Source organism: Peromyscus californicus, unplaced genomic scaffold (assembly GCF_007827085.1).
Source record: "Peromyscus californicus insignis strain IS unplaced genomic scaffold, ASM782708v3 Scaffold_24__1_contigs__length_46423439, whole genome shotgun sequence".
In the NCBI taxonomy this organism is placed as follows: domain Eukaryota; kingdom Metazoa; phylum Chordata; class Mammalia; order Rodentia; family Cricetidae; genus Peromyscus; species Peromyscus californicus.
Window position 1 is genome coordinate 42,370,420 of NW_026294535.1, and position 14,397 is coordinate 42,384,816.

The following is a 14,397-nucleotide window of genomic DNA, read 5'->3' on the forward strand; positions in this document are numbered from 1 at the left end:
GGCGAGAGCGGTGGAATCTCCAGATTGGGAAAAGGCTTTCCCGGTTATCTCATGCCAGCCGCTGCCTGACAAGACATGTTAGAGGGCCGCTGAGGGAGCAAGCCGCATGATGACTGAGCGGGCCCCTTCACAAAGGTGTCATTGTGGACCTGGGGAAACCACAGGGTCTCTCAATAGCTGTGGTTTGTGAGAATAATACCAACAACTCCAGGACGCTTTGATAGCTAAGTGGTTGGAGAGAACCGTCTTGTTCAGGACGGTAGACTGGTTTGTGAACGGGCTCCCGCAGTGGTGCTTTTCAACCTTGGCTGCGCATTCCAGAGACTTGGGGAGCTTTTCAAAGCCCCAGCACCCGGGCTGCACCCTTCACCAATTATACTAAAACCTCTAGGGGTTGCAATTTGGGCTTTGGGAACTTTTAAAGCTCCCTAGGTGGTTCCAGTGTTCAGCAGAATTAGAGAGCTGCAGCCTGCAGGGAAGCACCAAGCTGAAAACTAATCTGGAATGACGGTAACCGACTTTGCATGCAATCTGGAGCGGGGTTTCTGTGCCGCTCTTGCGAAGACCTCCTGGCACGATTGTCGCTCTAATTCTGCATCCACAGAAGATGAACACCAGTTTGTTTGCTGCTACCCTTAGCGGACAACAGTGTAGAAATGAAAACCTAATGTACTTCTCATATTATTCCAAAAATATATCATGCGGTTTTACACAAACATTCACCACTCCCACCTCCCCATAATAAATTGAAAAAAAAAAATTCTTGTCAATAAAAAGTCTGGGAAATTTAAAAGCATTCTGTGTAGTTTAGCACTGATTGGGTTAAATATGTTGTAGTAGTATATGACACATTTTATTACCACCTCTGGAATTTTATTGTCATATGAACTAACTGCTTAATCGTAACATCCCATGCAGTGAACTGAACCGAAACAAGATTAAGAACGTGGATGGACTCACATTCCAAGGGCTTGGGGCACTGAAGTCTCTCAAAATGCAAAGAAATGGAGTAACAAAGCTTATGGATGGAGCTTTCTGGGGTCTGAGCAACATGGAAATCCTGTAAGTGTGGGTTATCACGGTTCCCACTCAGATGGAATGACCCTAGAGTACTCGGTACTCTTATTGAAGACCCTCCGTCGCTCTTATTGAAAACCCACATTAAATTCTCATACTGTACGATCACAGCTGTAATTTGTGACTCAGTGACGTTTCAGACGATCTGAGAATTTGGAAGCACATAAATCTTTCGCTGATGTCTTTATATATCCAAGCCAGATTATCTAGGCACATGAGGGAGACGTCATGGGTTGCAGGCAGCCATGCGTGTCGAGACTAGATTATGAACTCCGGATCCCATCTTTGGCTCTCGTTGTACCTGTAGGCAGCTAGACCATAACAACCTCACTGAGATCACCAAAGGCTGGCTCTACGGCTTGCTGATGCTGCGGGAGCTTCATCTGAGCCAGAATGCCATCAACAGGATCAGCGAGGATGCCTGGGAGTTCTGCCAGAAACTCAGCGAACTGTAAGTTGCCTTTTATTGTCCTCGGGTTCGGGAGCAAAGATCGTGCTGGAACAAGAGGTCCTTACCACGGATCCGTGGAATTTTCATAACAAAGTTTCCCAGGTGACGGCCACTTTCCTGAGTGCCCTCTGTTGTCCCTGCATTTTTGGTTGTGATTAAGTCGAAGCCAACTCTGCTCTCTTTGGCTCTGTGGCACATTGATAAAAGCAGTTTCATGGGCTATTTATTTAGTTTTAATTGCTGAGATGAGAAGGAATGCTTACCTGGATACTGTGAGGGCAGAGTGTTAAAACAGGATTATGGTAGTTAACATTTTTTTTTTTACCACCTCCCTTTTAGAAAACAGATTATTGTATTGAATGGAAAGGGAAAAGCTATTTTTGTTGTTGTTGTTCTTTGCAGGGACCTAACTTTCAACCACTTATCGAGGCTCGACGATTCCAGTTTCCTTGGCCTAAGTCTGCTAAATACCCTCCACATTGGGCACAACCAAGTCAGCTACATTGCGGATTGTGCCTTCCGGGGGCTTTCCAGTTTAAAGACTTTGTAAGTTCCACATTTTGCTCTTGGTACACGAACCTAATTGGTTCCTAAATGCGCCCACTTTTCTCCCGGCAGATTTCCTTTGTTGTTGAGGAAATGCGTGCAGCCTCTAAAGTGGGGGTCTTAATCTTTCCCAGAGCAGTTTGATTAGAATAGAGCTATTTCATCCATGTGTGTTTCTTAAAGGGATTAAAAAGTACACTGATCAGACTGCCCGGTGATTGCAGCCTTCCTTCGCAGGATCACTAGGAAGTTCAGAACTGTTAAAAGAGAGAAACAATTTTAAGTCCACTATTTTTTTTTCTTTATAAAACATAGATTAAAAAATAACCCAGAGCAAAAAAAAAAAAAAAAAAAGTTATAGGAAGGTGAATGTTGGCTCTTCTGGTTAACCACAACCTGATTTCTTTCCTAAGGGAAAGAAAAGTGTGGAATTAACTGGTTGTTTGAAAAATCTCTCCAATGTCAGCTGCATGCTTTGGCGCATGTCTGTTTGTGTGATGGGAACTTGGTTTTAAAATTTAATGTATTTTTCAAGTTGTTTGAGACTGCAGGGTTTAGCCATCTTGATAGGAGATTTGACAGGGCTGGGTTGCCTGTCTTGGTTTGGGGGAAAAGTTTCAACTGTTGAGTGCAGAGTTCAGGATATAAGGGGCACCTTGGAGAACTGTGTTTCTTCTTCTGAAGTGGGTGGAACTGGTGGGGCAATTAGGAGGACTCTGGGCACACCACCTGGGTGATGGTGTGAGGTTTCTGAGAAGTATGTCTAAGGAGAACACTGTGTTTTCATTAGGGATCTGAAAAACAATGAAATTTCATGGACTATTGAAGACATGAATGGAGCCTTCTCTGGGCTGGACAAATTGAGGCGACTGTGAGTATAATTTGCCTCTTAATTTGCCTCCTCTATGACTTAAGATTATTGTCTTAATTGAAGTCAGATCCACAAGCTGACATCATAGAGACATTAGAAGTAGATATGTCATCTGGTTGCACCCTAGATCCTTCCTCCAGGTGCGTGCTATTGCCCGTGATGTGTGCGTATCAGTTAGCTTTTCTTCCTTGAGTGAAAGGAAGAAATTTCAGTCCTGGGATTTGTCTAATTCATTTTGATATCTAGATAAGAACTTGAGATTTATTCTGACTGCTACCCATTAGGAATGACCACCCTGTTGAAGGGAGTGTGTCTGGGCCAACCTTTAGAAAACCCCAACAGTGTGCTATGACCATGAGCTCTCAAGGGAAGCAGTCCACCGTCCATCAGTCACCCTGCATCAGGGTCCACGAAGGATGCAAACACTTGACAGTCAGCCCCGAAAGGGTCTTGTAGATCGTTCTGTTTTCAGTTGGTGATGAAGGGTAGCCACAGAGAAGAGGGGAGCAGGCTACGTCCTGGAGCAGCGTGATTCCCCAGAGGCACCGGCTTAGCGCCTGTATTTGCCGAGTGTGTCAATCACTCCTCTGTTGCTGTGGTAAAATGCCGTGACCGAAAGCAGCTTAAAAGTTTTGTGTTGGCTCACCATTCCGGACAGCTCCATGTCCGTGATGGGAGGTCAGGCATGGTGGCGGCAGCAGGAAGCTGGGAGGCCATGTCTCTGCGGTAGTGAGCTGGAAATGGGGCACGCTGTCAACCCACCAGGCCCGCCCCCCAGTGATGTCCTTCCTCCAGCAAGGCTTCAAATCCTCAAAGTCCTGTAACCTTCACAAACAGAACGGCCAACTGGGGACCGTGTGTTCAAGTCTGTGAGCCCGTGGAGGCATTTCTCACTCAAGCTCCTACGTGGAGGTGTCTGTTGAATGCTTTGAAACCCATGTTAAATCATGTGACTGAACATGACATCAGGGGTCTGGTATTTCAAGTCACATCGTCTCCTTGAAGAAAACAGTATTGTTCACAAAGGAGAATGGTCCCGTTTATAAGAGTTCTGCTCCTTAAATGGCTTTTTAAAAATTTATTACAATGTGATTGTTACCCTCTCCCCCTCCTACCCTCCAGAATACTCCAGGGAAACCGCATTCGATCTATTACCAAAAAGGCCTTCACTGGTTTGGACGCCCTGGAACACCTGTGAGTACCTGGAATTGAGTTCCCCTAAGGGTGGTCCCAGATGGTTTCTGTTTATGACTCCTGAAATATGAAACCAACAGCCTCTGCCGACATCTTCCCTATACTATAAAACACGTTTGCTCATCTACCTATCATCTGTCAGTCTTGCTTCCTATTTATCTTCTGGAGTTTACCTCTGTGTTTTCTCATACCTTTGAGAACATCGCTCTGCTTGCCGTGTTTATTCGTCTTTATAAGCGGTGGCAACTTTTTAAAACAATCTACCATGTATTGGGCACTTCTCATAGTCTGGTCATTTTGCCAGGTCCTGAATATATAAGTATCTATTGTTCCATTTAGTATGTGCAGGAATATTGTTCAGCAACCGTTGCCGTCTTTTTAAACCGTTAAATAGAGTTCCTGAAGATTCATGGGTTCTTTTTTTTTTTTTTTTTTTTTTTGGTTTTTCGAGACAGGGTTTCTCTGTGTAGCTTTGCGCCTTTCCTGGATCTCACTTGGTAGTCCAGGCTGGCCTCGAACTCACAGAGATCCGCCTGGCTCTGCCTCCCGAGTGCTGGGATTAAAGGCGTGCGCCACCACTGCCCGGCTCATGGGTTCTTTTTTAACAGTGAGGACGACTTGAATTTTCAAAAAGATCAAAAAACTGTCCTTGAGAGGGCCGCCGTGATGGAGATCTGTCCCGAGAACCTTTGTTGTTGCTGTCCCTTGCTGTAGCGCGGACAAACCAGCTTTCTCTCTTACTCCCCACACAGCAGTAGGGGATTGCTAGGAAAGCACAAGATTAGGATTTCTCTGGCTTCAGAAAGGCCCTTTAGCCCTTGACTACTCAATCCATGCCCTGTCTTCGGGAACCTTTGGCACCCATTTCTGAAATGAGATTTCAGGGTAGAGGGCTTTCAGTTCTAAAAGAAAACACTGAACGTGGGGAGTATGGCTTAAATAATTACGACAACTGACCCAGCCGGCTGTGACTGTTAGCCTCACATTGGTTCACATTTGGATAGTCGGATCACAGTTGAGCTTACAGTATGCTTGCTCCATGGAGGAATGCTTGTAGCCAAAAGTCCTCCCGTATGTTAACTCGGACAAATGTTACCATTTAAATACACACTCGGGTTGTACCTCACGCAGACTGTGTATTTGGGTATTGTCTATCAGCTACCGCGTGGGCACCTCCCAGCTGTACCCGTTGTTCTGAGAGAGACACACGGATGGCCAGCCCCACAGACAGCGCCACAGTTGGGAATTGCAGAATGAGTCTGCAGAACTGAGCGCTGCCAGGCCAAGCCGGGATCCCGGCTGTTATTGAGACAGATTGTTTTCAAAGGAAAGCTAGCCAAAGCGTTTGTCAACTGGCCCGTTCCGTTTCTGGGAAAGTGGAATTAGTGGATCAGCGGAGTATTAACCTCTGCTTCAATTTTCTCTAACCTCCCCTGATTGTCCTCGACTCTCTCCCTACCCAAGTCCGGCACCTCCGTTCTTTGTTTCCTAGTCTACGGGGTCTCGTTTTAAACCCACCCCCTTATATGCTGTGAACTGTGAAGACAGGAAAAAAAAAAAGAAAAAGAAAAAGTAACCGTTGTGGCTGGTAGTTTAATTCAGACTGCTTTAAGGTACTAGTTAAAAATAAAGTCAACACGGAGTATCTTCTCATTTGGTGGATGACCTGCCTGGAATCTTATTTGCTGTAATGAAGGCATCTCACCTGCACATCGCTGCTTTTGCCAGTGGTGAGCTGCGTGTGACGAAATCCAGGCTGGAGGAGAAAATAATGGGCTCAGCCGTCTCCATCCCCTCTTGTGCCAAGAGACGTAGGTCGGCCATCTTTCTCTGGGTCGCTTTAGGAATGCCTGCATTAATGGATATCGAAACACATCGCAGAAAGTGGGCTAGAGAAGATGTTTTTTTTTAAAAAAAAATGTGCAGTCATTAGGTTGCACACTTCATTAACAGCAAATTTGAATAAATGAGAAATAAACAGGCAGATCAGCCAGAGCCCTCGAGGAGTCAACGCCCTGGGCGTGGTGACAGAAATGATACCCCCCTCCCCCTCCGTGACTGAACCCATCTCTGGGTTCTTTGGTCAGAGCTTTCTGGGGGATTCCACTGCGATGGTCCCAGTCACACGTTTCAACATGGAGTACTTGCTTGCTGAAGCGGGGGTGTGGGCAGTGGGGTGTGGCCCAGACCTTAAGGACACATCCTGGCCATAGTTCACTCTGACGTGTCTGATTTGGCTGTTTTCCAGGGACCTGAGTGACAACGCCATCATGTCTCTGCAGAGCAATGCGTTTTCCCAAATGAAGAAACTTCAGCAACTGTAAGTGTTCCCTTTTTCTTCTTCTCCGGTTTCACATAAAGCCCCAAAGGGGAGCTGTCATGTGATATGTCATCCAAAAAAAAAAAAAAAAAAGCATCTAGCGCATTCTTGACATGATTGATGTTTAAACCAGGAAACAGGGGAAGTGGGTTATTTGTCCCCTTGGTTGCGACTGGAATTTCTTTTGCTCTCTGTTTTGAATTTGCAGCTTACGTCTGTGGGACCATATATAGTATGGTTCCTAAATATAGTTCTCATTTTGCATTAGTTAGGAATTTTGATGTATCAGCACTTCTGCCTCAATAGGACAATAAGAACAACAGAGTCCAAAGGTCCCGCTGCTCGCTCAGTGTCTTGCATTCTGAGGTAGACTATGGAATATTTACAACATCGTGCATTTAGTTTCCAAATTCCTCACTTGGTTAATACTTACTTAAGTTTGATGGACCTGTAGAAGAAATCTGCATTTCATACAAAACAAACTGAATGTGATTCCTCTCCTCAGGCATTTGAACACATCCAGCCTCTTGTGTGATTGCCAGCTAAAATGGCTCCCACAGTGGGTGGTGGAGAACAGCTTTCAGAACTTCATCAATGCCAGTTGTGCCCACCCTCAGCTGCTCAAGGGGAGAAGTATTTTTACTGTCAGCCCAGATGGCTTTGTGTGCGGTGAGTAAAAGCATCATCCTCGATTTTCATTAATTTTTTTTTCTCCCATTTAATTTGTCCAAATAATGGTTTTGAAGAGATTCGTGGTTCTCTGAATAGACCTTTGCTTTCTGCTGAGGTTGACGAAGTGGATGTAGAGGTGGCCGCCCGTCAGCATTTTACAGACACTGGTGGAGTTCACCGACGTGTGTCTTTGTATTTGTTTTACCATCAGCATGGTTTGGCGGCAAGAAAGAAGTCAGATCTTGAATGAGTTGGGCCCGACTCTTCTTCTTCCGCTTCCGCCAACCGTCCTCTGTGCCCAGTTGTGGAGGCGTGTTACCGGCCTTTGATGCTGGTTCCGTAGTTGGCATATTAACAGCCGCCTGTGGTGGTGTGGCATTGACGCCGCTCTCTTGATTTTGCTGCTATTATTTTTAGAGACCGTGGGAAAAAAAAATGGCAGTTCCTAGTAGTAGCTTTCAAAGATGGTCCCTGATCCTAGGCGTTGCATTTCTCCTGTGTGGAGATCATGCCCGGGGCCTTGTGTGCCCCGAGCAAGGGCTCCTCCACCGAGTGGCATCACCAGCTCCCCCACTCCTCACTGTTCTGTGTGTTTTTAATTTTGGAAATGTGGGGTCTCACTGAGTTGTTCCGGGTAGCCCGGAACTCACCACAGTGCAGCTTCCTAAGTAGGTGGGTTCATAGCTACCAATCCAGGGAACCTGCAGGCATCTTAACTGCCGTTTGCCCCTTTTTAAAAATCAATATTCTGTTTTAAAAAATTATTTTCACCCATTCATATATATATGGTATAAATGTCTTCCCCCATTACCCTTTCTCAGCCTTTTCCCCCCTGCCCACCAAACCCCCTTCTTCCAGAATCCAGCCCCTGCTTTCGTGTCTTTTTTGGTGACCCACTGTGTTTAGTAAGTATCGTCTGTGTGAGCATGATTGGTGCATTATTTACTGGTGAAAGGGCAAGGCACGGTAGCCACCTGACTGCCCCCCTCCCTCAGCAACTCTGGCTACCTATAGCTCTCAGGGAGGGGTGGGGCCCTCAGTAAGCTCCTCCCCCATCCAAGATGGCCGGGTCCTGTGGTGCATTTCTGCAGTTTGCTTTCTGCTCTTTAACTCTGGGGTTTGTTGAGAGGCATGGAGGGAAGGAAACTCAGTAGCCAAGGAATTAGGACTGCTGAGACATTAAAACCATTGGTGGGTAAAGGCTTAGGAGGAAAGGCAAGTTTAAATTTATTGTTAAATCATTTTAAGATCCATTGTCCTAGCAAACAAGAGATTCAGTGTTTGAAATCCTCTTACCCAGTGTTCCTCTGACTAGTGAGGAACAAGACCATGGTTAACAAACAAAGTTCCCGTCACCGATACAGTTTTCTGTCATAATACCAGACAGCTCTTTACTCTTGGCTGCCAGGGAAGCCTTCACAAAAATGAATGTGTGTATAAAAACACAAAATCAAAATTTGCCTAAAGTTCAGGCATGTGTGAGAAGAAACTATAGGCCAGCATTTTACCCTGGCATTTAAAACATGACTGCACACTGCTTTGCTTTTTTGATGTATGTATGTATATCAGGTTGCAGAATTTAATGGTGCCAGCAATTTTTGGAAATAAAACCTCTGATGTCGGTTTGGGAACCAAATAAGCTTTTGGCAGTCATCCACCCAGGGCCTACGCTGCTCCTTCTCCACACTCTTCTTTATCTCACAGTTCCCTCGCCCGGATATACGAACTCTGGGACTGTGAGACAAACCCAAATGCTTCGTCTGTAGTGCTTGTTTGTTTGTTTGTTTTTGTTTTTTTCCCTTCTCCATTGTGAATCAGAACACTGATTTCTGGGATGGACATTTCAAAGAATCACACGGAAGAAACTCCTGTTTAACAACCCACAGGCATAGGGTTGGAAGCTGGCAGCCAAGCCGTGGTCAGAGCAGCGCCTTGCTTCCTTCCGTTCAGGGTCCCTCTGAAAGCTTGTGTTTTCAGATTCTCCGTTATCCGGACATCCATGTTGGGAGATCTGGTAGTTTCCCTCCAGGGTTTATTTAGGCCATCTCTGAGAAACTGAAGTTCAAAAAAGGTAACTACTTCCAAAAAGTAACAGAGAACTAAAAATAACTGCCTGGAATGAGAGGGTTGCCCAGCTCTAATTATAATGTAGCCCGACAGGCTGTGCAGCAGCCTGATTGATGGACTGTCCCACTTCAGGCCCCAGCCAGTGTGCTAGCTCGCACATGCTTTTTCATCTGTTTGATTTATTTTTGGCTTTTTTGTTTGTTTGTTTGTTTGCTTTTTGTTCATTACCGTCTTTTCTTAATTTATTTGTGTATGTGTATGCCGGTCTATCTGCTTGTGCGTCGTGTGTATTCAAGTGCCCATAGGGCCAGAAGAGGAATCAGAACTCTATAGAGGCAGTGAGGAGCTGAGCAGTGTGATGCTGGGAACCAATCCCAGGTCCTCTGCCAGGTCTCTCCAGCCGCTTGTTGCTGTCTTGATGACAGGGGGGTTATGATTATTTGCCATTGATGTTTGCTTGTGTATGTTTTACTTGATATTTTTGATGGAGAGCCTGAGCAAAAGATTGTATAGTTGCTGAGAATAACATTCAGAGATCATCTGTGAGCCTGGAAGTTTTTAAACTGCTTTTCTTTCTTCCTTAAAAAAAATTTTTTTCTTACACTTCATGGTAATTAATGTGGTAATCATGCTAATTATGCATGTGTATATACTGTGACAGTTCAGTACACGAAGAAGATGTCCTGTAAGCAGATCAGGCTACCCGGTAGATCCATCACCTCAAGCTTAAGTCATTTCTTTGTGCTGGGAAGATTGCAGATCCTCTCTACAGGCTCTTATAAAATAATCACTTAATTGCTGCCAGCCAGCGTTACCCCACTCCATCACTCAGTTTTAAATGTGGTCTAATTTCCCTTGTGCCTTCTTAACTGCTCTTCTTGTGCTTATACGAAATACCAGACACGTGGCATAAACTTTTATGATCGTTTCAAGGTAACACTTCTCTCAGGTAAATAATGACGGAGCTTCCGTCTCCACTGGACTCCAGTAGGTTTCCTACGAGAGCATTCTCCCAGCTTGTCATTCCACTCTGGGACAGCTGATGTGTCTGTAAAACACAGACATGAGGTCAACCCTGAACTAGTTCTCTACTGTGTTGCTTGGTGTTGGCGTTTGAGCATGGGTGTTCTCTGGGGCCTTCAAGTGACTTTGTCTCCTCCTTCTCCATTTTAAACAGACGATTTCCCCAAACCCCAGATCACGGTTCAACCAGAAACGCAGTCCGCGATAAAAGGCTCCAACGTGAGTTTCACCTGCTCAGCTGCCAGCAGCAGTGACTCCCCGATGACGTTTGCATGGAAAAAAGACAATGAGCTGCTGCAGGATGCTGAAATGGAGAACTATGCACACCTCCGGGCCCAGGGAGGCGAGGTGATGGAGTACACCACCATCCTGAGGCTGCGCGGTGTGGAATTCGCCAGCGAAGGGAGATACCAATGCGTCATCTCCAACCACTTCGGGTCGTCGTACTCCGTCAAAGCCAAGCTCACCATAAACAGTACGTGATCCCCTTTCCTCCAGTGTCTCGGGATACCATTTAGAAACAGCTGCAGTGTCTGTCTGTTCCCCTACCGCCCTCTCTCCCGCAACCCCTGCTTTTCTTTCTCATAGTTTCTCACCTAACTACACAAAATCACTACTCTTTATTATTTGTCTCTAAAGCAATGGATTCACCTGTCTGAATGTGGCAGGATGAACCAGAATTAAAATGAGCCAGACACTTGTGCTCTCTCTGGGGTACGGTGGGATGTAGGTCCACACAGCATACTGCCTTTAACTCAGTTCTGGATGTGAAGACTGTCACTCCTGGTGTATAGTTATGACTCTCAATAACTGTCTTACCTTCGTACCTCTATCTTCCACTTAGAGGTGGGGGGTGGCTAGAGAGATGGATGACTCAGCAGTGACGAGCACTGTCTGCTCTTCCAAAGGACCCGGGTTCAATTCCCAGCACCCGCATGGCTGTTCACAACTGTCTAACTCCGGTTCCAAGGGATCTGACACCCTCACACAGTCACACATGTGCAGGCAAAGCACCAATGTACATAAAAATAAAGAGATGCTAAGTGCTACTTCCTAGAAATGTCATGATCCATAAATAAGATATGTGTGTATGTCAGTGGCTTGGCGCAGCGCCTTGGAGCTTGGGTAGTGCTCAGTAAATGCATTCATGGCAGCCACTGTTAAACGGTGGCACTGTAGCATCATTTGCGTGGCAGGTATACAATTCTACAATTCTAAGATTTCATTTTGGATGCTCTCCACTTTATCATTTTAACGGTTAAGGTCTGCCTAGTAGAAGAAGATGTGGAATAGGATTTATCAATGAATTCATTGAGCAGGCAATTGCTAAGGCCTGGCACATAGAAGAATTTAGAGTACAAAACAGGATAAAGTCACAAAATGTTAGGTCCTGCGGGACTGGGGGGAAAGAAATAGATGAAGCGAATGGTCATAGCACAGGGAGATTTATTGATTTGCCCAAGATCTCACACTTAATTATTGAGAAAACTAAAATACGGCTCCTGTGACCCGTGTGTCACTCTGATTCCATCACACCTGCGCTGGTGTAGCCCGGAGCGAGCTATTTCATTTCTCCATCTTAGTTCCTCTGTCTTAGAGCAATAACCCTGCCTTACGTAAGTCACGTGACTCCTCGAGTACCTAGGAGAGGAGCAGCCCCGGTCACACCTGCATGCCCTTTGTGATTTCAGTGTTACCTTCCTTCACCAAGACCCCCATGGACCTCACCATCCGTGCCGGGGCCATGGCCCGCCTGGAGTGTGCCGCCGGGGGACACCCGGCCCCACAGATAGCCTGGCAGAAGGATGGAGGCACGGATTTCCCAGCTGCCCGGGAGAGACGCATGCACGTGATGCCGGAGGACGACGTCTTCTTCATAGTGGACGTGAAGATTGAGGACATCGGGGTGTACAGCTGCACGGCTCAGAACAGTGCGGGGAGCGTTTCGGCAAACGCGACCCTGACCGTGCTAGGTGAGACGGGCATTTTCATAAGGCTCTGAGTCCCTCCTGAAGGCCCCCAACTCGCCCAGAGACCCTCCATGTTAGCAGCTGTTGAGGGACAGGGGCGGATGAAGACCCAGAGAGTTCTCTCTTCAAATGAACCAAGAGTCTCTGGGGAGCTTTGACCTCTAGGGGTCATTTGACATATTCAGGCCTGTGGCCAGGGAGATGAATCTGCCCCCTTCACTCTTGAGTACATTCTCCAGTGTTCTCTTTGTGGGTGGGGATTATTCACAGCCGTTGGTCATCTCAGTGCTATAAAGAACACGTAAGAAAATGTCTACAGACTGCTGGGGAAGACCCTTTCTCTCGGCTCCCCCTCCCGGAAGTCCCGGTTCTTACCACCTACCTAAACAGGAGGTGCTTGTCAGATTTGGAAGACGTTCGTAATTCACGTGTCTTTAAGAGAGTTACAGTAACCTACCGAGAGCCAGGTTGTAGAGGAGGATCTGCCAAGATTTTCATACAGACCTAGGTGTCTGGCATGAGAAACTTAATTAAAAAAAAATCAATTAGCATGGGCCTGGAGAGGTGGCTCAGTAGTTAAAGAGTGTGTTCCCAGCATCCACATTGTCAGTTCACACCTGCCTCTAACTCCAGCTCCAGGGAACCCACCTCCTCTGGCCTCCACAGGAATCTCTCCTGTGTTCACATTCCCACACACAGACACGTGCATGTCGTACACATAATTAAAAGTCATAAAAATAAATCTCTAGAGAGTTCTTTGCCTTCGTCCACATATCAACACAGTCTTGTGCGTGAAATTATTATTATTATTTTTTTACACATTTTCTAGACTTTAAAAAATGTTTTATCTTCCCACTACCAATTCACTAACCTTGGCAAGAATGAGGGAGATTGAGATAAAAACTCATAAATTTTACCCTTAAGTCGTGGGATGAGTGATGTGATCCAAGGTTACCTTGTCTGGGGCTCTTTAGTACGCTTGTCTGAGGAGCTGTAGGAGTACACAGTTTAAATAAATTCACCTGCTAGGTCTTCTGTGGAACCCGGTTTTCGCTTAGGAAATCCAAACCTTGTCCTTTCAGAGACACCATCATTTCTGCGGCCTCTGTTAGACAGAACTGTCACCAAGGGAGAAACGGCGGTCCTGCAGTGCATCGCTGGTGGGAGCCCACCCCCCAGGCTGAACTGGACAAAAGATGACAGCCCATTGGTGGTGACCGAGAGGCACTTTTTTGCAGCGGGCAACCAGCTGCTGATTATCGTGGACTCGGACGTCAGCGATGCGGGAAAGTACACGTGTGAAATGTCCAATACCCTGGGCACCGAGAGAGGCCACATGCGCCTCAGCGTGATTCCTTCTCCGACCTGCGACTCCCCTCACATGACCGCCCCATCCTTAGACGATGACGGATGGGCCACCGTGGGCGTCGTGATCATAGCCGTGGTTTGCTGTGTGGTAGGCACATCCCTCGTGTGGGTGGTCATCATCTACCACACACGGCGTAGGAATGAGGACTGCAGTATTACCAACACAGGTGTGTAAACACAAGCTTGGCCCCGGGGTGCGGCGGTCATGTGTGTTTGTGGCTTCGTAAGCATTCCCGTCCCGGCTGTGTCTCACAGTCTGAGCCTGTCTCAGAAGGGTGACTCATGGGCTGCAAGCTGCGGGGATACGGGTAGCTAAAAATTGCACCCACCCTGGAATAACGCTTGATGCAAAAAGATCGATCTTTTTTTTTTTTTAATTAAAACCTCATCAGGAAATCCTGATGGCTGAGAGGTAAAAATCCAAAGCACAGAGTGAAATAGCCCTTCTCCAGGATGGTCACGGGGAGGCAGGAGCCCCCAGGGGGTTGGCTCACCCTGCGGGTAGTAGTTCTTTATGTCCTGTGCACACATGCGCACACAGTGGATTTTGTAATGAGGGTTGACAGCAGACTCTGCCACTGATGAAATGGAAAGTGATCCAAGAGCTGGGTTCGTGTTTTTGAGGCGTTACCTTTTGAACATGCGGTTTTCAAATTTGGGCAGGGGTGTATTTCGTGGGTAATAAAGTCAAAATTAACTCATGGCCCAGAGCTGAAAAGCAGTCATGGGCCATCCCTGGTTTTTCCAGAGTAGATCTTCCTTTATGGATGATACAGAAACCAGAGCAGTCTGTACCCTATCCTGCCAGCGCCGGAAGCTGTGGGGCAAGGCTTGATGG

General features: G+C 46.5%; 1 protein-coding gene across 1 annotated transcript in view; it reads left to right on the forward strand.

Moving 5' to 3' along the window:
- Lrig3 (leucine rich repeats and immunoglobulin like domains 3) overlaps positions 1-14,397 on the forward strand; it is a 51,343-nt gene that overhangs the window by 31,584 nt on the left and 5,362 nt on the right. Inside the window, exons 6-15 of the mRNA XM_052753517.1 lie at positions 919-1,062; positions 1,385-1,528; positions 1,931-2,074; positions 2,865-2,945; positions 4,068-4,139; positions 6,388-6,459; positions 6,965-7,128; positions 10,376-10,696; positions 11,913-12,194; positions 13,274-13,726. Of these exons, the coding sequence (XP_052609477.1) occupies positions 919-1,062; positions 1,385-1,528; positions 1,931-2,074; positions 2,865-2,945; positions 4,068-4,139; positions 6,388-6,459; positions 6,965-7,128; positions 10,376-10,696; positions 11,913-12,194; positions 13,274-13,726 (1,877 nt within the window). The remainder of the gene's footprint in view (positions 1-918; positions 1,063-1,384; positions 1,529-1,930; positions 2,075-2,864; positions 2,946-4,067; positions 4,140-6,387; positions 6,460-6,964; positions 7,129-10,375; positions 10,697-11,912; positions 12,195-13,273; positions 13,727-14,397) is intronic.